The sequence below is a fragment of the Chlamydotis macqueenii genome, chromosome 5 (genome assembly GCF_036417535.1).
Source record: "Chlamydotis macqueenii isolate bChlMac1 chromosome 5, bChlMac1.mat, whole genome shotgun sequence".
In the NCBI taxonomy this organism is placed as follows: Eukaryota; Metazoa; Chordata; class Aves; order Otidiformes; family Otididae; genus Chlamydotis; species Chlamydotis macqueenii.
The window spans coordinates 23,236,443-23,261,021 of NC_141560.1; the positions used below are offsets into that span (position 1 = coordinate 23,236,443).

Consider the following 24,579-nt stretch of genomic DNA (forward strand, 5'->3'; position numbering starts at 1 on the left):
ATGATATTGTGTATTTAAAGTATTGAAACTTAAGTTCTATATCAATACCAAAAAATTTGTCATTTCAAGAAGAGTAAAACCGACTCTTAATGTTGACTGTATACAACAAAATAGTTTTAATTACAGAATAGCCATTACAAGTGAATCCTTGAAAAAAGAAAAACAAGGCGATTTATTTTCTATACAAAGATTAAATTAACTAGGTGGTTAATTAATCTGTTTTCATTGTTTTCCTTCTAGTGATTTAAATATGATAAATTGCTAGGTTTGAATAAATTTAATGAACATATTACTCTGATTAGCATCTTCAAGCTAATGACTGGCTGTATCTGAAATTCAGCTTTTATTTCCTTTACTGTTTTGATTGAGTTTCCTAGGTTTTGCTTTTACAAAATGGGAACTGTGATTGGAACTTTTAAATGCTTTACAAATTTTGTGATTAAAAACATTTTTAAGGGTTTTGCCTTTTCAGTCGGGCAAGGCAAGCAAATTAACTGTATAGTTCATACAATATCAATGATTAGAACGTTAAATTATAAAGTGTTTTTTCCAAGTAAAAAGTATCTCTCTGTAATTTATTAAAAGTCCACTTGTAATAATGGACACTTATACTTGAATCTTCTGCATTGTGAGCAAAGTAAGTCAGTATTTTCCTTGTTTTGGTCTGTTCTGTCTTTAGGATAAGGTCATAACTTAGTCTTGGGCATGACTTGCATACTTTTGCTGCTTTTATAAAAGATTCCAGTTGCAGGTTATTAAGCACTGTTAATACTGTTGCTGTAAAATATTGTTTTCTTGCTGGACAGACACAATATCTGAGTCATAGAGATAATGTACTTGCTCCTGGTTATGTAATAAAAGAAAGGAGAACTAAGGATAAAGCTGGGTCTCCTATTTCTCAGTCAAATTTCTTAATGTTTTTAAGTACAAAGATTCATATTGCAGTACTTATTTTCTAGTATTTGACCAGCACCTTTCTGCAACATTATATACTGCCAGTATGTAAATGTGTGTCTAACAGGAAATATTTAAATGTAAAATTCGTTCATCATGTTAATTCCTGTTTCACAATTCTAACACTTTTAATTTTGATTTTGTTTTGGATTTTTTGTGGTGGGTTTTTTTTTTTTTTTTTTTTTACTGTATCTGCTAAATTGACATACCTGCGACTAGAGAAAGAAACAAAGTACAAAACCAAGAAAACATATTCATTGAAATATGTTGTAAATACTTTAAGTGCCTGGACAAAAAGTTTGTTTTTCTGATTTTAATTACAGTTGATGACTGAACCATAAAACATTACTTTCTTGATTAGTTTGAAGCTCTAGGAACAGCATTTTCTGAAAAGAATGTTTCAACATTGTATGTATGAGAAAATATTTCCATTTGCAAAGTCAAATGACCAGACGATGTTCCATTTCTTCCAAGGTACTATAGCAAATGGAAAATCCTAATGAAAGCATTTTATTTTAATGCAATGTGCTTAGAATCCATTAAGCACATTTTTATTAAGGAAGAGTTCAAAGGAGAAAATGAACTTAGCATGATCTTAAGTATAATGCAAAGATTGTAAAATTGCCTAAATATTGTTTTTTACTTTCAGAATCAGAAGCTGAAGAAGTTACTATTTTAAAAAATGTAATAGAAACTTTGTATGCCTCAGTGATACTGTATGCTGTGAAGAGCAGTAGCACTTTTGGTACAGTTGTTGTAGTAGCCTTTGAAACACATTCTTCAGCACAGTATTTTGGTTCCCATTACCTTGTTAAGAAATGCTGTGACTTTCAAGGAGGCTATTTGGAATGTTTCTCTTGTCTTCATCTTGAGGTGGGATAATGCCAAGGAGACACGGACAGTCAACCATATAGTTTGCACATAACTGAATTTTGGTTCACTACTTGGGGAAGGCAGTGTAGTGGCTTTTAGCTCAAGCAACGATGCTTTCCAGAGACCTTGAGTTGAAGCACCCTCCCACAAAGTACTCCACACCTAGGATGCTGTCAGTAAAAGCATGCTTTTTAATTTCTAGCTAATGCTTAGTGGTGAGATGTCTGAAGTAGTTTCAAATAAAGGTGAAACCTTAAGATCCAAAGACTGTACTTAGATTGAATAGAATTCAATAGAATAGAATAATTCTTCTGAGTTTTGCCAATCTTTCTTCTTCTCTTAGGTTGATTTTTCTTTTGAGACATTCATAAAGATTTAATCCATGCTGAAAAGTGAGATTATCAATTTGAAGACTTTGTGCCTGGCTTTATTACCCCTTTACAATCTCATTCCATATTAATTTCTTCTGTTAAGAGATTGTTAAGAAGTAGAGATAGTCTAAAAAAAGTAATTTTAAGAATCAAACAATTTTGAAGGATGAAAATCTAGCTTTACCTTTTTTGCTGCCAGAGCAATGAAGCAAGCTTAACGCTCAGTTTACAAGAAAAAATGTAGGTAACATTTTACTTCAGAATATATAGACTCCATTATTGAATTTGTATGTTAGTCAGATGCCATCAGTCAAAATTTCCTTCAAAAGATAATATCACTGCTCTAAATAAAGAAACTTTTTCATAATTATCACTAGTTTACTATTTAGCAAGAGGACAAATGGTAAGAAGTCTGTACATCTCAAACTGTCAGAGGCTAAGAAAGTCTTTTGCCTTTCCGGTCCTCGAACACATGCTTAGATCAGGCTAATGAAGGAAGTGGGTTCTGTCATGATCTTATAGCTGTTTGGTGATCCACAGTTTCACTATCAAGTTCTTAATGAGTATTACAAATTGCTATTTTTACCAGAAGCATATTTAAATTGACAGAGAAGTTAGTTTTTCAGATGACTTGCTGCTGTCAAGGCACAAGATGTGTGATGGAACTTGGAGGAATTTTGCATTGCATAGCTTCATGTCATCTTTGTTTTCGATGAAGAAGGGACTTCCTTTTCCAAGACTGTTGAGCTGATGGCTTTCAAGTGTATTAAAGGGATTAGAAGTATGTTGAACTATGTTTTATTATTAAAACAGCTTCTTAAGTAAGAGTAGAATGTAAGTATTCTACTATATGCATGCTCATTCTTCTTAAAAGCTGAAGAAATAGTAATATTTCATTCTTGGACAATAAGACTTATGCACACAGACTGGTTTAATGACTTTGTACCATGGACTTATGTATTACAGTGAAACACATGCTGCTAGGAAATTAGTATTAAGTTCTAGTATTAAGATCTGACCTTTAAGGTTAGAATGTTTCTAACTTACTCCAAAAATATTCCAAATTTGAAAAGATCAAAACATTCTATCCCTCCTGATATATGTATTTTATACAGAATGTATATAATATCCATCTCCAGATTGACTTGTGACATTGTGAAAGATTTCTTTGTTAGGGGAATAAAAACTTGAAAGCCTCCTAAGATTTCTTTTTTTTTTTTCTGTTTTAAAAATGACTGTATTTTAAAATCCATTGTGTTTACTGTACACTAGAACTGGAACTCCTATTTTAATCTGGTTTTAAACCACTTCAGATTCTGATTTCTAAAATAGCTTGATAAAATAAAAATAATTCTTTTGCAGTCTTGCTGTAATCAACAGATTATGCTTGTTATACGGAAGGAAATGTTGATTTCCAAACAATTATTTACAATAAAAACAGTATTGTTACTACTAAATGAAGAAAATTTTCATTCTTACTGTGATTGAGAGTCAATGGTATGATTATACAGGTCATTCATCTATATAACTATGCATTTTTCGTGTGCTAACCTATTATCATAAGAATGGGAGTTAATGTAAAACATTTTTAGTTCACAAAGTTAGAATTTTTTATTTCCTTAAACGGTGCTCTACAGAATAAGTATGATTTAATTTGAGCATTTTATTTGTTGCTTCTCATCATTGATTTTTGAAATTAATTTCTGTTTTTCTTGATTAGGAATTAGATACTTCAAGTTGATGATTATTTGCGAGCTTGTAATAATCTATTTTACATGAGTAGTATAATTACAGTATTAGACAAATCCAGAAACTGCTCATGCTGTATCTGAGTTTGGAAGAAATGTCCATAATCGTAGTGTCAGTTCACTGATATAGGTACCAGCTGTAATCAGGGCATTTTTACAGAGCTGTGTAAGAAGTGTGTGGTCACCAGAAGCTGTGTAGCTTCTTTGTCCATCTGAATCGCCCGTATGACTGCACAATTTTCTGTATCCAGGTCAAGACAAAGCAGTGTCCAGTTTCTTGTACCTTTAACTTTGTTGCGCATGTTCTGTTCTCTTCTCTTCTGATGTAGTGTGTGTGTAGACTGGCTGCAAATTACACATCTGACATTATTCTTCTTCCCGAGCCTTGCTCTTAATCTGGGACCTCTGTTTTCTTGAATTAAGTAAATTGTTTTAAAGACTTTGCACTGTCTCAGCAGAGCAAACAGAATCCAACAGAAATAGAGTTTATTCCAGAAAAAGTGCTGGAGTAAACTATTGTCCTTCAGCCCAAGTATACCAGTTTGCTAGTATATGTCAAGACAGAGCAGAACAGGCATTTACAAGGTACAATAGAAGTTCTTATTCAATGGGAAAAAAATATCAATAATTGTTAAAGTTGGTCCTTTGGAAAAATGAACTTTGAGGATCAAATGTGTATAGGAGAAGCACAGTTGTGTGTTTCTCTGTAACATTGTGCTGTGTGTAAAGAATAGGGCTGGAAAAGATGCTGTCAGAAAGCTTGATATAGTCAGAGAAACTTAGCATGATTAATCTCAAAGATTATTTTGAAACTGAAGGTTGTCTATGACTTATTTTCATTGTTAATTCTATAGATTGTCATACAGGGGAAAAAAAATTCTAGTTCTTATGTTGACTAAAAGACCTTTTGAAATAAATATGCTGGCAGCAAAAATATAATGTTGCAGCGAAGTTAAGTTTATACTAGACAGAAACTGATGCAACCTTTTGGATAAGAGGCATAAAAGAGTTTCTGAAAAACAAAACCAACTTTTCATTTTGGTTATTTTCATGTTTTCCAAAAAAAAAGTTTCGAACCGTATTTTCAGAGTGCAGTACATTATTTTAGAGCTAGGGCTTAAGCCTTTACTTTTAGGCTCAGGAGCTTTAATCTGCTATCATTATGTTTTGTCTTATGCAACATAACACAAGGGAAGAGAAATCTAACCATTTATTAAGATTGCTAAAGGATATGAAAATCTTATGTAAATTGAGTCAATTTTCAACACTGAGCATATGTTCTGAGAGACTAACTTTCTGTGCAGAGTTCTCAAGAGGCATGAGCACATCAATGCACATTTTAACCTATGTCTCATAAGTTATACCCTTCAGGGGCGTATCCAGTGAAGCACATTTACTATTTGCTTGATACCTCTCTGTTCCTGACACTGTTGAGAATTTATTCCTAACCTAGGAGATGATACCTCAGCTATTAAAAGGACTTTCTAGGTTTCTGTTTGTCAATATACTTTATAAAGTGTACTACAAGAGGCATTTATCACAAAAATCATATCAAACATTTTATCAGCTTTGCAAACTTTAGTTCATTCCTAGCATTTTGTTGAGACTAATCAGACATGAAACTATGATGTAAATATATACAAGAATTGGGTGTGTAGGATATACAACGTGTTGTCCTATTTACAGTGGCATTTTGGTGGGATTGACAGTCATTTTGCCAGTTCTTTGCTAAATGTTAATTGAATGTCTCTACCTGTAGAAATAATGTTGTGTTGGGAGAATGGGTTAAGCTATTCTATAATAAACATAACTCATTTGCAGCTCTTGTCAACCTCAGAATAAGATTTACAGTGTCTGTGTGTAACAAAACTGTATGATATGTTTATTATACTGCTCTTACTGGATATTAATTTCTCCATATAATCTCCATTCTGAGACTAATACCCTTCTTACGTTTTTACTCAGTGAAAACAGCAGTGTAAATGTGATTTTGTTGTGATCTGTCTCTAGGAATTAGATTGGTCAGAAATAAACAGTCAAGTGTCAGTTGAAAATGGCATATACTCCAATACACGAGAATAACAAAGCTCTGGTGTTGCTATTCAATTTGTTAAATTGGAAAAAAAAATCAGATTTATGTTCATATCCCTTGTGTATCGGATGGCTAACTTAAATGTTTAATATCGTTCTCCTCTTAATATTAATTTCCCTTTTAAACTATAGGTAATTTTTTTCCTAAATCTATGTATTAAATGTTTTTCTCTGAAAAATTTGCTGGAATTGTTATTCTGTAGATTTTTGCACATGGCTACATGAAGGGAATAATAAGTTGCTGCATTTAGATATTAGAATTTTCAAAATAGAATTTTACATATTAAGTGAAATTTTGCCGGTCACTGAAAGTTAAAATGTTTACTAGCCAAGTTGGTAAGTGTCATTTGTGTATCATCAGTTACCATGGGACAGTACAACAACAGGATTGTCCCACAAAGGGGGCAACTCAAAGCCTAGCTAGAGCTGAGAAAATTAGGAGTAAGAGTTACTATTATGACTTTCTTCATAATTGCCAGCTTACAGTTCCTTGCATCTTCTTCTAAAGCATATCTGGGGAGATGGGGTGTTATAAAACTGCTAGTTTAATTTTATTGTGGTTTCTAATACCTGTCTATTACAAAGAAGGAGCTTGTGTAAATTTGGGGAAGTTCTCTGTTTTGCAAAGAGACACACTGAGCACTGTGTGTGTCTGTGCTTGGTTGAAGTAAATGTTTTCTTAGAAGCTGTTTGGACCTTAGTGATGCATAGGACCACCTAGCAGAATTAAAAGCTTCTTACAGCATTTATCAAAGACTGAATCCCATAGAGCTGTAACTTTTTTGTGTGCTTTGCTCTTCTGACAGTTTATTAAAATGCTCAAGCTGCTAAAAGATCCCTTTTTTTCAAGATTGGTAGGGAAAATTAATTTCAGGACCAGTATCTTTCAGCTTCCTATGTTATCTGGTGTCCTTTGCTGCGAACGTTGCAAATGTATTATTTAGCTCTGATCTTCAAACAGTCCAGTTAGGAAATACACTTCTAAGCTCCAAAGAATTACTCATCTCAAGTAACAAGTGTCTGGGCTAGAAAAGCTTTCTGGTTTGCAGTTGATGGCCTCCTTTGTTTTGCCTGGTTACTTCAATTCAAATGAGTTGTACTAGCTGGTTCAAAAAACTTGATACCCTTAATCTTTGACCCTACCTTAGCTGTTAGATCCAAGGTCAGTTTTGTGTATTTTTGCATTAAGATGCGCAGCTGCCTTTCAGATGTAGCCAAAAGGAAATTTGCTGATATACATAAATATGGTTGGGATGATAAACATCAAAAAAAGAAAAGCCTAGGATATTAAGACAGAAAACTTGCTGGAGAAAGTGGCATTCAATTTCCTGTTTTGTCATTTATATATGCCATACCACAATTTTTATGTAGCTGCTATGCCCATAAACATAACATAATTTTCTAAAACAAGAAATGACAAATTATCTCTTTGAGCTTGCACTTGGTGAATGAAAACAAATTAAGTTTCAATTTCTTTCTGTGTACTCCTGGAAGATTTTATTCATCATCAGAATGGAAATGTTTCTACATTCAGGAGAGAATTGTAGCAAGTATATATTGTATGCAGTGACAAAACAGAATGTTCAATTGTATTTTCTCGTTAAAATGTCAACTGTTCTGGAGACCTGCATTTGAGAACATTTCTTACTATTCTTACTATATTTTATTTTATACACCGTTTATCTTTTTATTTTATTTTATTTTTTTACTTTCCAGGTTATTTAGTAGGGTTTCTAATCAAAACTGTGGGAGAGAAAACCATTGGTCAGTTAGCTTGGGTAGATCTGTGCTACAGACAGAGGTGTGATTACAGCTCACACACACCGATCCAAATGAGTTAGTGGGTCAGACTGCAGTTTCCCATTCAATGGAGCCATTTAGTGTCACTGCAGGCTAAAAAAGGCTTAAATTCTTGCTTCTATTTCTCCCACTCCCATCTGTGCTACTTGCTCCTTCCCTTGTTTCATGTCTGTTTCTCACTGGACCCCTCTGTAACCATATTTTACTCACTGTTAGCTACATAGGTGTGTGTTCCCAGTATACTCTGCTCTCATTGTAATGGACTAAATGGACCCTTGTGGAGATCCAGGTCCAACTTTTTTTGCCAAGACAAAGTGAGCAAGGCACAACCCAGAGGCAGGGAGCAAAGAGAGCTCCATGCCTTTTAGCAAATGCAATCTGCAAATGCAATCTACGATGTGATCTGACCACATCTGGTGGAACTGGAGCACTTATTGCTAGCACCAATTCAGCTGAAGTTGCACTAGCTTCTGTGGCACATAAAGTAGGACTTAATTGCACAGTCATTAGTGCCCAAACTAGCTTATTTAAAGCTAACTCGCTTAACTTAAGAGCTTCACTCTAACAGTCTAATAGTACGTTTATACTAGAGTAAATGTTTGCTGGCTTCTCAGCCTCTTGTAAAATCTGAAGTGTAGGCCAGTAGGTTAGATTTTCTATCTACAAAAAAAAAAAAAATTCTGTTCTCAAGATTTGTTTATAATAGGAACATTTTTTTTTCCTCCATTCTGGCACTCATTAGCAATGTTACTGCTGCCTGAGTAATCAACACCTATATACCTGATAAGTTGCATTTCATAGTAGAGTCAACTCATTATTGAAACACTGGCATTTAAGGCTTTAGAAGCATTGATAGTCTTCACAAAATGCTTAGTGGCAGTAATTCAGTAAGGAAATGGTATCTGTGCCTACTTACAATTGAGTGATTCACAGGTCAACAACAGGTTGCTGAATAGAAAGGCAAAAACTTAATATATGTTTATTCACATTACCTGGTCTGGACCTTCATGTGGTGTATGGAAGATCATATTTACCCTGTCACAGATGGTAGAATTCTGTACAAACTGTGAATAAATTTATTTTTAAAAGAATGGCTACTACCACCTTAGCCCCCACCACCGGCCACTAAACAAAACCACAACACCTACCCAAAGACATGCTTGAAATCACCGTGATTGATGTTCTTCAAGGTAGTACCAAACACAAGTATAAGATACGGACTTTCTTTGAAGTGCTGTTGGTTATCTTGACTGATATTTTTCATCTAGAGGAGATTCTGCTTCTCACATGCTGTCAAATTCATGCAAACTTGTAGAAGAAAATAGCAATTACTTACCAGACTATTTTAGAGATTATGTCAATATGGTTTCTAACAACTGCTTCCTAACTGGATTTATAGCCTCTTCAGCTAGCACACTTTGGAAACAATGAAAGTATCCTTTTTAAAGCTTTGCAGGGCCAGAAATAATGAGTGAGATCAGACTTAAATGAAGCATATGTGTGCTGACCCAAAAATGTTATCCTTAAAAAAAGTTGAAAAAGCCACTGAACCCAAATTACCAGTAACTGCTGATCACTGTTGCAAGTAACTGTTCTTCTCTCCTATGCAGTAAACCTGTATAGGAGTGCCAAAAGCTGTATTTTAGCACAATGTGTTCTATTTGGCCTTTTGTTCAATACTCCAGCCAATGACTTATTTCTGTATTTCAGTTGCTAACTGCAGCTAACTGAGTAGATGGTTGCAAAAAGCCAATGAAGCAGGTTGTTTCCTGTTCACATCAACATTTTCAGTGTGACTTGTGTTTTCTTTGAGCTTCTTGAGTGTTAAAATAATTTCTAAATTCAGTGATCTCAATGATGCCTCAATTATCTATATTTTTTAGGGTTTTTAATAATATTTTTGCCTCATAAGAAACTCTGCGTAGTTATAACTGAAAAGACACTTCTGTGATTGCAGTCAAGCCGTGCCAGTCTAAGGATGGTATAAGAGCTGGAGTCTTTGTATTTTGACAGATATTTCAGCAAATGGTAGCCAAAAGAAAAATATTGCAACATACTGCAAATCAAGTGTTTATTTTTAAATACGAAGTGTATGTGTGTTAACAAGTTCTCTTTGGGATATGTATCTTTGATAATAAGCAAGATAAAGTTTGAAATGTCTTTCTTTGGTACTGAAATACAAATAATATTTTAATTACTACATTTAATGGTATTAAGAATTTTGCTTACTATGAAGTACGTTCATCTTGCCCTTAAAAAAAAATTCTGTCTTTTTACCTGTGAGTGGAAGACATAACCCAGAAGCTACAATGACTAGAAGAATTTCACAGTTATTGTTTGAGATTATAATTTTGTGTTGATTAGAAATGTTGAAGTGCTGTTACAGGACAATGTTCCTTAGCTCACATAACAGGAGGGCATGGGCAGTAACAACGTTGATTTTTCCTGCAATATTCTATCAGTTTTTCATCCTTACCTTGAGCATGTTAAATAGAAAAAAATGTGATGTCGACACTATAGCCTTCTGGTTTGTTTAATCACTGGCATCTTTATTGAGATTGCTATGATGACTATTGACACATAGTTTTACACAGAACATAAAGAATGTTACAAAATGGGAGTGGCTTGCAATTATTGGAGAGGTTTGTATTTTTTAAATCATTTATTTGATGATATATTAAACCAATGACAGTATGACTTATTTTTAATCTCCGCAGCAACCTTCTGGTGACTATAGATTTATGGATGTAGTTTTTATAAGTGTAATTATTTTGTAATTAGGAAGTGACAGCATCCTGAAACTCCAAACTGTTTTTAAAACAGCTAACCAATATATTCATTAAAAATAATTGAAAAAAATTAAATCTTGGCAACTGCATTCTTGGTATTTGGTGTGTCCCATTTTAATTGTTATGGCAGAAACCATGCCTTTCAGATAAACTTCTGCTTTACTGAATCCTTTTCCAGATACAAAGGTGCATTTGGTGCTGCTCATAAAGATGAGTTGGTATGTATCGCTAATGATTCAAGAGCCACAGTGAGGTCTCTAGATATGATCCACTGCTCCAAGGAAAGTCTTTCTTTGAATACAGTGTCACACATGTTATGTCCCTCTACTGTAAATTCATCTAGCCCTTTCTCCTCTTCCTCTTTCTTCCCACCTTGTTTCTCTTCTTATAGACATCCTTCTCATTAGATCTTGCTTTTACTTTATTTTTTTCCTCTCAATTCCTATGCCATAAAGTATGCAGCTTGACATAAAAGAAGAATGGATTTTGGAGTAATGGAGGCCAAGAAAACACTTTAGATTTAAGAAAATTGAACGCTTGTATTGAAAAAATTCAGATTCTGAGTGTTGACTCTCAGGCATAGTCTGCTCACTCTTCTGGAGTGAGATCTCTTTCCCAGCTAATAATTTAGGCAATTGCTAAGACATAATGAAATTTTGTGCTGTTAACACCTCTTGCATTCATAAGAATATCTTTTGCGTAGATTTCAGTGCACTTTACTTTAAGCCTCACATCAGCTCTGTGAAGACAGGGAAATATTTTCTTTAGCCATTTTTAAATGAAGCACAGAATTTTCCCAGGAAGATATTAACATGAGTAGCAGAGCCAGGAATAGAACTAAAAAGTCTTATGTAAGCATTAGAAAAAAAATTCTCATTCTTCTGATAATGGCCTCTTTTTTAAATGCGTAAGAAGCATTGTAGTATAGTTTTCTGAGTATATTTCTGAGCATATTTAGTCTCATATTCAAACTATTCCAATGCAAGCATATTTGGATTGTAAAGGGGTTATAGCAACTTGGCGTAGCATCTTGTATACTAAAACTGTGTGTGTGAAATATATATGTGTCCACTCTTGTACTTTTGCATTCAGTGTAAGGCAGACGCTGTCATAGTTGAGGTAATGGTGGGTAGAGAGGGGTTATAGAACTGATGAGGAGAATTTAGGACAGCTTCCTGTGACAAAAGTTGGAAGAGGTTTTCCAGGTGAAGTCTGGGAGATACTGTTGTGGTTTAGTTTAGTGACGGGGGGCCTAAGGTGGTAGTCTGGTCCCAATTGGGGCTGAACTACGACAGATACTCAAAAGTGAACTATCTGCATTAAATAAGAATCAAAGTGAAAAAGAGAAATAAAGAGAAATAATGGTGTGAAGCATAAGGAAGAATTATTGAAGGATGTAAATTAGAAGCAAGATTTATGCATGTAAAGAAGTCTTGGACAGTCTAGACATCATGTTTAAAAGAAAAGGAAGCATTCTTTTTTATTCTTTTTTTTTTTTTTTTGCATAGTCCATGTTTCAATTATAGAAACTCATTGTTGCAAAATGTTCTGGCATCCAGAAAAACAAATAGGTTCAATGAAGAAATAGTCAAGTTCATGGAAGTGAGACAGATCATGGACAGTTCAGATGTAGTTCTTTTTCTTAGGAATTCTCTTAGCTGCTCATTGCTGGAAGCTGCCATTACAGTGAATAACGTTACCTTTTTTATCCTCCTGTCTTAGTACCCACTCGTGCTTACTGTCTGAAGTGGGATGTAGGCTGCGTGATTTTAGGCCTAACCCAGAAAGATACCACTAATTCCTAAAAGTCTTGCAAAAGTGATGAGCACGAGTTTGACTTGAATAGAAAATTGTTAGAGAATCTTAAGTTGCACATCTCTGTTGTCCCTCATACACCCCAAATTATTAAATTTCCATTCTACGTGTTATCCTTTTAGTTTCTCAAAAGTCATTAGCTTCTTTGCAAATAAGGACCAGGCCAGAAGTGGAGATGTGAATATTTAAAAGTTGTGCTAAGAAATTTCAAACCTGTGTAAGCCTCAGGGAATAGAAAAGAAAACACTGTTTCCTGCATAGCAATAAGTCTCTTCAGGAATCTAAACAGTGGACTGTTTCCTTCTCTCTCAGCTTCAGATGCCTTTCTTCTATTCTCTGTTATGATTGTGGGTCCTGCTTCAGGTTAAGGCAAACAAAAGCACCACTGTAATTTTAGGAATCTGCTTTGAAGTTCCATAGCAAAAATAAGTGTATCTCTAAAAGATATCAAAAGAATTAATTCATTAAACTGCAAAGTTTTGTGTAAAGTATATTCTTTTGAAATATTGACTATGTTACTTACTAAAGATTACAGTAGCTAATAAATTGCTGGAATTTATGACAGCAAAGAATATGTCAAGAGGGAATCCCTTTTTTTTAAAACATGTTCCTTTGAGTTTGGAGGTCTTTTTATGCATGGATGAGAAAACTATTGATTTAGATACAGATAAACAGCTGTTTCAGTCTTGGTGGTGATGAGCACTGCATTGACTGCAGTGGTGCTAACTGAATTATAATCTTTAAAGACAGAGGAATGTGCTCAATGTTAATATAAGTTTGCTAATGGACTAGAAAGCTCTAATCAGTATTAAAAATCACTTAAAAATCACTTGTTTAGTAGAAGCTACAAAAAAAACCCCAAAAAACCAAACAACCAAAAAGCAGTGACCATTGAGTTTGGCTGTAAAAACTATTGAATGAAAACTATTAACTATCTGAATACCATTTCTAAGAAATCAACTCTTGAGATTTCTCCCTGCTTTGTCTTCATTCACTAAACCTATGAATGTGGTGGGGATGAAACTAGCAGGATAGAAATATTTTATGTCTTAGAGATGCTGTATGTTGTATTCAAGTCAAACAGTATCACCTTTGACTTCAGAGACTTACTTCTTTTTCTTTTTAAATCTTCCTTGCGACTACATAAACACATTCTGAAATGCTCATAATTTATGGGTCTTGTTCTACACTAGCAAAAATTAAAGTTCTAAGAAATACCTATTTCTCTGGAGCTCTTTTAAGATGATAACATGTTTATGTAGAAATTCCCTTAATGGCTTACATGCATGGCAAGTGCTGTTTCACTTAGAGTAGTTTGGAGCGTGTCCTGGTACTGTTTTCCATCTCAGTTGGTTTAGTGCCAGAGTGATTTGTGGTGTCTGGCGTGACTGTACAAAGGTCCAGTCTCACTGAAATGTCTTTTAGTGTTTACTGTTTCTGGATGGTGACTGTTGTCATGCAAGGCCATTCACCACAATAATACTAACACAGTTACAGAAGGAAATTGCAGTTGTTCTCTCTACTAGCCATGAATGTGTCTATTCATAATCACTTAAACTGCTTCAGTTAGAAACAGCTTAATTCACCTCCCAAACTAGGGCTTTCCTGTCAGATTCCTTGTGTGAAGGGAAAACTTGTAAGTGGTATAATATGTTATTAAACTTTGCAGTGTTGGCATGTGCAGGATAAGTAATTTCTAGCCGAGAGAAACTGGTTTATTCAGCTGCTTGACAATTCCTTCAGACTTGAGGGAAACCTGCTTGGCTACCTTGTGCATCTACAGGAATGCTGCAGTATCTGTTCAGGAGCTTTGTGGGAAGCATATCCAAACAATGATTGAAAGCCATGGGATGTGTATGAGAATGATAGGAAAGACTGAAATAAATATACTGCAATTTTTGATCAAAGCAAATTTAAAGATAAAATAATGAGGGTGGCTAAATTAAGTAATTTCTCAAGGGTTTGCCGTAACATGTAATGTAAGATCAAATGTGTAACATAAAACCTAAATTTCTAGGATTGCAAACTTTGTGAAATCAAAAATAGTTTTACTGATGTATAACTGAAAGCTCTAACTTGTGTTTTAGAGAAGAACTGTTCTTAGCTTGATGATGCAAAAAATATGTTGATGCTTTTCTCCCAACTGCCATTCTTTTCTGGTAATAACTGGGATTTCTTGTTTTAATGCCATATAGTAGCAGTATATTGTGTGCTATATGAGTTGCTATATAGTTTCCTGTGTGATCTGCAGCTGCTTCAGAGGGCTGAGAGTCTTGAGTCAGATCTGCCAGAAGCTTGCAAATATATTGGATAGTTTACAGCATATTAGCTATGTATGTATTGAAGTGCAACTATAAACTTCAGAGTAATCTGAATCACATTTTAGGGTTTTTGACTATATGACTAGATATTTGTGACTATAAGAACTGATTTTGTGTACAGTTCTGTATTTGTGTGTTCCCCTTTGCTAGAACAAGTTGTGAATTGGCAGGTACCAAATGTAAATTCTTAGTGGTGAACATGCAAATCTGGTATTGATACAATTTGTTGACTTTTCTCTGGCACTTCAGTCTTCACAGAGGATGTGAATCAGAATGTAGTCAATCACTGTCTTCAGTTTCTTAAAATGGGAGGTCACGCAGTGTTTAAAATCCAAGTCCTACTTAATAACAAATTACAGCTGTTCAGTGTTTTCTGAAATAAATCTGTGATTTTTAATTCAAATTCTCAGGAAGTTGCTTACTCCAGGTAATAAAAAGTCAATGTTCTGTTTCCTGGCTTTGTTACCCCCGCACAGAGGTAAAGGAGTTGAACTGCTTTTTGACATTCTAGAGTTAGTTATTGGCACATTCATGGAAGAGCTAGGGTAAACTTAAGGTAGTCCAGTTGTATTTTACTCATGTCAATCGATACGTATCTGCTCCTGAATCTATTTTCTGATGCTTTTCACGAGCAGTGAAAATTACAACTGGGAGAGTGTACGTGTACGTGAAAAAAAAAGTCTATTTGAATAACTATGTACCTTATTGGCACTATTTTGCAAACACTGTTGTTTCAGTGTCAGGCAAGCTGCAGGAGATAATGATTCTTATGGAGTGTTTTAAATCATAAACTGTCTATTTCCTGGAAATTTGATCTAAGCCACTGCGGTGTAACTGCAAGGACAATGAGTTGGTGTTCACGGATGCGTAGTTAAATGGGATAGAAACCTTAGATGATTTGGAGTTTAACTGCTGTAAAGACATTCGTTTTGTAAAACTACAAGAAAGTATAATCCCTAATTTTACAGCTAGTATCCTGAACTTGCTGTTGATTTTAAGCGGTATTAAAGAACTGAAACATATTTGACTTTTTGAATAGTTTTAGCTCATAGCTCATTATAGGGTTGCAAGCTTCATATTGAGCTAAAAATAAAAAAGGAAATATATTGATTAATATCTTTATTTCTAAAAGTCATTTCTCGTGTTGTCTTTTTCCATATATTATTCATCTTTTGGGAAGAAGCATCCATGCCTGAAAGTGCCTTTGTAATGCTTTTTAATTAATGCTGATTCTTCTAGACAGTCTATAAATTGATGTGTTTTGTGGCCCATGAGAGTAATTATATATCACTTTGAAAAAAAACCAGGAACCCTGTGGTTACATTAGTCTTGAAAGATGATTATAGCAGGATTGTTCACAAATTTAGAAACTCATGCCACTGTATAACTTTAGGAAAGAAAGTTATAATTAGTGAAACTCAGGCTATTTACAAGATGAATGAAAGGACCCTCCACTACGGCTAGTGCTGTATTACAGACCCAATGCATTTTCTCTCTTAATTCTGTTGTAACACTATTTTTTGGCACTGAATATATAGAACAAATTTGCACAAGAACTTAAATGTGGGAAGTGTTTTACAAATTATAAAACAAATCAACAGAACTTTTCAGATCAAGTAAGCAATGATATGCTGTCATTATAAATAGCAACATTTAAAACAATGATACAATATGCTGTATTTTGTGGGACTCTTTGTATAGCTGTTTAATATGTATTGCTTTAAATTTTTTTTTTTTTGCTTCAACTTTGGAGAAAACCTGCTATTTTAGAGTACGAAATGGAATCATCAGTTTAAATGAAAACTTGGTTCTTAAATATATGGTCATAAAGAGTGACTCTGTAAAGTAGATATATATTGTGTGTTAAATAACACCACTTCAATACCTACCTGTCCTTCTAGGGACAGAGTTTATGAAGCATTCTCCAAGACAGCCAATTTAGGCAGTGGTACAATAAAGTAAATGAATTCTACGTATCCCTAATTTCAGATGCAGAACTTTCAAGTCTAGAGACTGTTAGTAGAAATCAACTCAACTCACTTTACATTTATAAAAGGCCTTTTAAAAGAACCTTGTAATAACATCCTTTTCACTGAAAACAATCATGTCTGTACAACAGAATCTCAAATATTGCATTAGAGTGAAACCAAAGCAAAGTGAAGTACAAGAACCATTTTTGGTTGGATGGAACATGAGGAAGAATCTTTAATTTACCATCCCTTTCTCAGACTTATTCCTTCCTCCTCATTTTTCTTTAAAAGCTAGTATTACAATACAAATTCTTACCAACTCAGTTACAATCCTGGAATATACCCGAAGAAAACATACAGGGTAGGCACTTTCCAAACCCAGATTCTTGCAGTAACTAATGTTGATGGCAGCACATGTAGCTACAGTAATTTATATAGCAGTTGAGTCACTGTATTGGAAAGAATACCAAAGAATAATCCAGAAAAACATGAATGTGCCAAAAGAAAGTGAGGAAACAGTTATTTTATTAATTTTAAGAAAGGATTTGAAAAAAATGCATGGAAACTAGGAAGAAAGAACAGTAAGTCAGTCTCCCACCTTGTGAAGGAAATAACTGAAGTTTTGTACATGCTATCTATGTCGTGTGTAAAGGACTAATGCCTGAAAATAAGTCTCAAATAATCTGCATGCTGTCAGAAATGGCTAATGAACCATGAAAGAGGTAACAGGTTAGGGTGCTCACAGGGAGGCTTCATAATGAGAGGAAGGAGAAAGAAAAGTAAAAGATTAGAGAAATAAAGGAAAGAAGGCAAATTCATGGTAGAATATTTTAAGAAATTTGTATTGTAAATCATTTAAGCAAATCTTTAATAACCAAACTATGCATTTATTAGTAATCTTTATTTCTTATGGAAGCATACACAAGTACTTTCAGTTAGCTGTTCTGTACGTGGATGCTGAGGGAATTAACAGTCAGAATTCAGTCCTATGAGGTTGTCTAGGCAATTTCATAGTCTCATAACTCACGTAATTGCTAGCAAACTGGAGCATATCTTGATTCAAAGTTGGTCTCTGGCTTAGTTAAAGCAGTGCTCTTGTCATGCAAAACTCAGGAGTGAACTTCTGGTAGTTAAAATAATAATAAGCCTGCAGCATGTTTTTTGTTTTTCCTGCTCTCTATGAGGTTATAACTTTAAGGTTTCCCTGAATATGGGTACAATTGATCAAAAATAATTTTTATCATAAAAATATGAATGAAATAAAATAGAAAAGGAACTTGTGACATATTCCACAGAATCAAACAAATTCATTTCTAGCACAAAATGTTACATATGTGCATGTATGTGCCAATGTATATAAATTGTCACAGAAGTGAATACAAGATATTGGGATTTTATGGTGTAAAGACTATTAACAAAATTTATAATATGTTTGTTACAGTGAACTGGCTATTTCTGTTGTCAAAATTGTTCCATTTTAGTGAGAGAAGGTAATTATTGTTATAATAGTAAAAATTGTCTATTTCCCCAGGGGATGTTACTTGGTTGTTAAAAAAATAACCTAGAGTAACTTTTTGTATTTAATTGCATAGCTTTGATGATCTACTTCTGTTTTAATCAATTTTCAGAATTAATCTCTAATTTTTTTCTTTAAATTTTAAAAATGCACCAAAAGATTGATTTAAACTGTTGATTTGTGGCTGTTTTTAGTCACCTCAACAGCCCATGCTTGGAAACAACCATATCACTAACACATTTCATCAATTAGTTTAATCAGCTGAAAAGGAATGTTGTGAAAGCTGTAAAACAAAAAACTCACTGTTTTACACAGTACTTTTTCCTTCAGGGTACAGGATAGGAAGATGAATTTACAAGTTCTATTTTTCATTTTACAGAGCTACTAGAGAAGACCCTCAGAAGAGAGGAAGAAGTGGGAGCTCTCCAGGTATACTTTCTATTTAATTCACACTTTTTGTCACCCCTAAAATTACTAAATTATATTACATTATGATTTTTCTGAACTCCCTTGCATCTTAAATTCAGCTTTGGAAATATATGCAGCCAAATACAGACCTGATAACTAGTAATACTCTGCCTACCAATTAAGTTGCATATGAGAGAAGATTAAAGTAGTCAGCATTCTCCTATGAGTCAATAAATCCAGTCCATCCATGAAAAGAATGTTGCTTTTAAGTCATACTGTACACTGAAGTTGTTCTGTTATGTTATACTGCTGGCTTCACTGAAACTGCATCTGAATAGGGGCAGCACATATCTGCATTCAGAACTGCAAAAATGCTCTATAGTCTATTCCATTGGTTGTGATACATTTTTTCTGGCCTGTGTTGCTTTCTTATGTATCTCCAAATAAAACTGGAAGTAAAAGATTTTACGTATATGTTTTAAATCTCTGAAACATTAAATGTCCATAATCACCTTCCCGAGGAAGAAGGGAGCAGTTGATATGTTCTAGGACTTGATACAATACAGGAAATTCTCATTGTATGGCATCTAGCATTAAAGCTGCTTGTGCTAAGCACTTCAAATTTGTGCTTAGAAAGTAAGATTTACCCTAGACTCAGCTTTGGAATAGTATTTAAGCATTTACAGTCAAAGAAAACATACTTCTTTTGAAATGAAAATGGCTAGGAAAGCAAAACCAAGCTGGAATGTCTACATTGTGAGGCTCAGGAGGTTATTAGGGAGGATAGTGTATGTATTCTTCAGAATAAGAATTTTTTAACAACAAGTTATAGCAAACAACACCCAACAGAAATACAAAAAAGTTTAGATACAATATAAAGAGTGTATCAAGGAAACAGCATTCTGTAAGTCCTCCTGGAAGTAGAATGTTTATGAGGAAATTAATGAAGACAAAGCTGTTAAGGAAAATGAAATTATGTATTAACCTGAGTTTTGACCATAGGAGTTTGTCTGAAGATAAGCCTTCTCTTTTCGTACGATAAAAAGAAGGCATTTTGAGGGCTAGAGGTATCAAAGAGTTAGTGTAGAAACAGTTTGATCCAGTAAGAAGAGACAAGTTGCAAGACCCAAAAATTACACAACGCACCAATCCAGCTGTTTCCTGTTCAAACAAAAATCTTGGCCGAGCTTTCTGGCAGCTCAAGTTCAAAAAGGCTGAGAGCTTGTCTGCGCAAGCAGTTTACACAGGTGCATATCTAGTTACATCAATGTAAAAAGATCTCCTTTCATGTGAAGCAATTCTGCATCTGCTTTCCTGTGAAGCTCTATAGTTGACAAATTGTTCTAATGATGTTACTCTGATTGAATGAGGAGTAATTTTATACTGCAGAAAGTTGCATCATAATAATGTCTTGTGCACATATGTGTGCTTGCCTGTATTTCTGATGGTCTGTCAAGTTCCTGATCAAATTGCTTTATGCCCTTCCCTAACTGGCGAATCTGGTCAAGTGTGTGACTTGTACTGCTCTGATGCCTATTTTTGTATTCAAGTGCTTGATAGCAGTGTTTTACTCCTTTAGATGCCCTTGCTTTCACAGTCAAAGTACTCAGCAAAAACATCTATTATTTTTCTAGATAGTATTATGTCCAGCTTAGTCAATATGTTTCAAAATGTTCCCTGTCTGGGATCCTCTGTTCTTGTAATGTTGTATTCTAAACTTGCAGTGACCAAATATGTGTAACTTTGCTAGCAAAGAGTTGTAAAAACCAACTCGTGTCATCTTGCCAAGCGTCTCCATATGGGAAGTAAGAGGAAAGTGAGAGTTTCTTTAAATGTGGCATTTCCCAGAGCTGAAACTAACACTCTTACCCAAGGCCAGGTTGGACGGGGCTCTGAGCAGCCTGATCTAGTTGAAGATGTCCCTGCTCCTTGCAGGGAGGTTGGACTAAATGACCTTTAAAGGTCCCTTCCAACCCTAACCATTCTGTGATTCTGTCCTTTTGTTAACCAGGTGGCATGGAATATTTGTTTCTTCTGAGCCCCAGTTCAGCAGAGCATGTGTATAGTTGGTTAGTGTCTGAATGCTTTCATTAAAGTAGATTGCTAGAAGGTATTTGTCAAATGAAGGACCACGAGCAATAAAATAGTAATCTTTGTCCTCAAGGCCTGAAGTCATTGGATAGAATTCTCCTGGTATTAAGTCCTACTCAGTTAGTCCTTGCCTCAGTAGACAATAGGTCATGTTGATTGTTGTTATTTTTTTTGTCTACAATTCCTGGGGGCCTGTTTTGATAAATATCTTATATAGACAGAGAATTATGTGTAGTAAGTCAATCCTTGATGTGTTTTGTTTGTAATCGAAGCAGATCATATGTGTAAAGCATGTTCAGGAAACAGGCAGACAGAAAGATTGTATATTTTAGACTGTGGACAGACAATTGAAAGCAGTCAGGTTATCATGGCTGAAGGAGTTATTTCTTGTTACTCGAGCTGTGAACGCTGACCATAGTCTTAGAAAAGCTAGAGGAAAATCTTCTGTCAGAAACAGTGTATTTCTGTGGGCAAATGATGACCGGGGATACCATGAGGTTCTTTGCCATATCTCTGTGTCAGGTAACAAGAATATTCCCCAGAAGTAAGGATGTATGCTTTATTATGCTTTTAGTTTGCTCATTTTTTCAGGAAAGACAAAGAGCACCTTTTGTTAAAAATAATTTGAGTGAAGTACAATGAGTGCTTCTACAGTGCTGTCAGCTGAAAACCACAGAGGACAGAAAGATAAAAATAGTTTCATAAGGGTTGTTCCTGGAAATACTGGGCCGGTAGTTCTCATGTGTTCCTCTAGTCAAGGAATATGTTGGACGGTAACTAACATGGCAAAAAGGAAATAATACTTTTGAAATCTTTATAGCTACATCTTTCTATGTGAACCGGACTCATCTTATATTATGTGTCAAGATGGAAGCTGTATGTAACATGCGCAGTTCTTTCATACAGGTGTTTTCGGAGGTAGGAGACTGACACTTGGGTGACATCACTCTAATTCTCGGTTTTTCGTTTTGAACTTATTGCATACTTCTGACTAGTTATGTATGTTATTTCTATTTATATGTGAGTGTATATAGTTATATATGAAACTTTATATGTGTTCTAGGTAATATCTATGTTCTCCTTACACATATGCTTGCTCTCTATTGTTACATGTGAACTCATACTCATCATAATACAATTTTTAGCTTGTGAGGAGTCTAGATTACCGTCTACATTAGTTCTGATAGCCATTCCAGAAATACAACCTCACTTCTTTTCTTAATTCATTGAGAAAAAAAAAAACCAACTCTGATTATAAGGTTTTCTCCTTCCTTTTTGTAAAAACTATTCCATAGTACAGAAGATTTCATTAATGAAAATAACATTGCAGCATTCAGCTGATGTTATCTGGGAAAACATTTGCAAGCCATTTTCATTTGCTTTGGAATTAGTGACATGCTAATGTAAATTAAAAAAAAATACAGAATATAGAACTTTAATTTGAAAATTTAATTATATTGATAATGTATAAATTATCCACAGTACAATTCCTAATACATTACATGCTAGTCTTCAGAAAATTATCTGCTGAGATTGTGGAAGTTTATTCAGTTTTTAGAATTTGGCAGCTAGATCATGCGCCTTATTTAATCCATGAGTCATTTGGAAAACCCTATGTATTCTACTATTGGAGTCATCCTACTAACACACTCACTTAAGACTTTTTCTTTCAAAGTAGTCTTTTTTAACTGAAGAAATTTATATGAATTGCTGTTCACTATCACCACAAATCTCAGATCTGTAAATACCATCTTTTTTATAATAATGAGCTTGGGTTTTGTTGCAGCATCTTTAAATAAATATGAATGTTTGTGACAACCACTGCAACTTTGCAAAGGAACAAACATCTCAAACTAAAAATTTTTGAGTTTTTCATATAATATTTTTTTGTCATAACTTTGTTCTGATGTTCTGAAATACTCAGTCTCTTTCTCAGACCTGCTTCCAAGAAAATATAAAGACTCTACCTTTTCTGAGGAAAAAAAAAACTGTGGAATTCAGTAAACTTTTGCTTATGCAGCATTGTAGTTGCAATCCCCAACTATCATGCATTGTCATGGACACTGAGCAAACCTTTCATAAGAGATAAGTCAAAATTAAGTATTCTAAAAGCTCATATTATCTTAGTTTTACTGATAAGAAACTAAAATGTAGGTGAAATTAATCTGTAGGAAATCTTAGACATGTATCTGAGTTTATTGATTCCCAGGTCTTAAGGATAACATCATCCTCAGTTTTGTTTTTTAAAAAAATATTAGAAGTTTATATTTTTGTCTACTTTTTAAAAAACCCACTGGTTTGAAAGAGTCCTGTAACTGAAAGTGATAAGAGGAGTGCTTTTTTTTTTTTTCTCGCTGTGTGTTTATTTTATTGTTTATCATCGATTAATGCACAGGGAGTTTCGAACCACTGTGCAGTTCCAACATCAGCCAGTTTAATGTCATTCACTACTGCAAAATGTTAGCAATTTTTTAAACAGTTGTATTTTGACAGTGTACTCGTTTTCCATCAAACTTATTTATGTGTGCACTCCTGTTTGTGGCTCCCAGATTCTTCCATTGGTTTAAGAAATTTTTGTTTTATCTGTTGCTTCCAAATTAATGAAGTCAATTCAGACTTGTCTAACTGTCTTTAGATGCTGCAGGAATAAATCTGCTTTATTACAGTCATTTTTACCTATTAGGAAGGAATGGAACAGGGAAAAGTATAAGGATTCTTAGCCTAATCCACCCAGAAAGGAGAAAAAAATAAAAAGAAAAAATCCGTTCCCATACTTTCAAAAAGGTAGTATAGGAGCAATGTAAGAGTTCCTGTAATGTCTTAATGGTCAGGTACTCTAAATGTGGGCTCATCTCAACACTTTGAATGTGTGTTTTCTCAGATTACTTAAAATATCATACCTAGTCAGGACATATCCAGAGGGTACATGATCTTGATTTTACTAGCTTAATATTTTTCTTAAAGGTACTTTTAAATGGAAACAGAATGTTAAAATGCATACAGTAAATTTATAAATTCTGGGTTCTCTGTATTTTGTGCTGGATTAAAACTAACACAAGCTTGTTTTATTTGTTTATTTTTGTTTGCTTGTTTGACATTAGACTTTGGCTAATGCCATCTCATTATTAATAAAACATTCTTCAGATCTATTTCTGGATAACACAATAATGATATGGAATTTACTTTTTAGTTTTCTAAGGAAATGCCTGAAAGAAAATGAAACCAGATGCTAACGTGACATGAACTCCAAAACATGCTAGATCTACAGACACAGATGATCAAAAAAAGAAATCAAACTTTGACAGAGAGTAAAATCAACAATAATGAAAATCTAATGGTACTATTTGGAAAAAACAAAATGTTATGGAGTAATTTTTTTCAACTTCTTTCTTACCTTGTTTCTGTGGAGTTTCTTTTGTTTGGAACAAATTTCTAAGTGAGATAGTATGATAAATGGGTCAGAGGGCAAATTAAGTACAGCGGTTCCTATTCAGTGAGATTTTTATGAAATACCATACATATGACTAGCAAAAAACCAAAATTAATCCTTTACATCAATGTTCAACTTACGTTGCATTTTTATTCTTTACTTTCTAATAGCGTCTTTATTTTATTTTTAGGAACGTATTATGGCCTTAGAAGTGGTAAGTGTTAAAAATTCATTTCCAAACTAATCCCATTGCTGGTAATTTTTCTAAATTATGAAAAATATTATTTCTCTGTATTTCTAAAAAGGTTGTAGTTCTGGGATTTTACCTGTCATTTTGCTTTTAAGAGAAAATATGATAATTTTATGCTGCACCTTTCTGTGTAGGTTTTTACTCCAGTATTT

General features: G+C 34.1%; 1 protein-coding gene across 1 annotated transcript in view; it reads left to right on the plus strand.

The window, feature by feature from the left end:
* The window catches only part of CEP128 (centrosomal protein 128), a 121,183-nt gene that overhangs the window by 66,125 nt on the left and 30,479 nt on the right, over positions 1–24,579 (plus strand). Inside the window, exons 19-20 of the mRNA XM_086749563.1 lie at positions 18,628–18,677; positions 24,368–24,391. Coding sequence (XP_086605689.1) covers positions 18,628–18,677; positions 24,368–24,391 — 74 coding nt within the window. The remainder of the gene's footprint in view (positions 1–18,627; positions 18,678–24,367; positions 24,392–24,579) is intronic.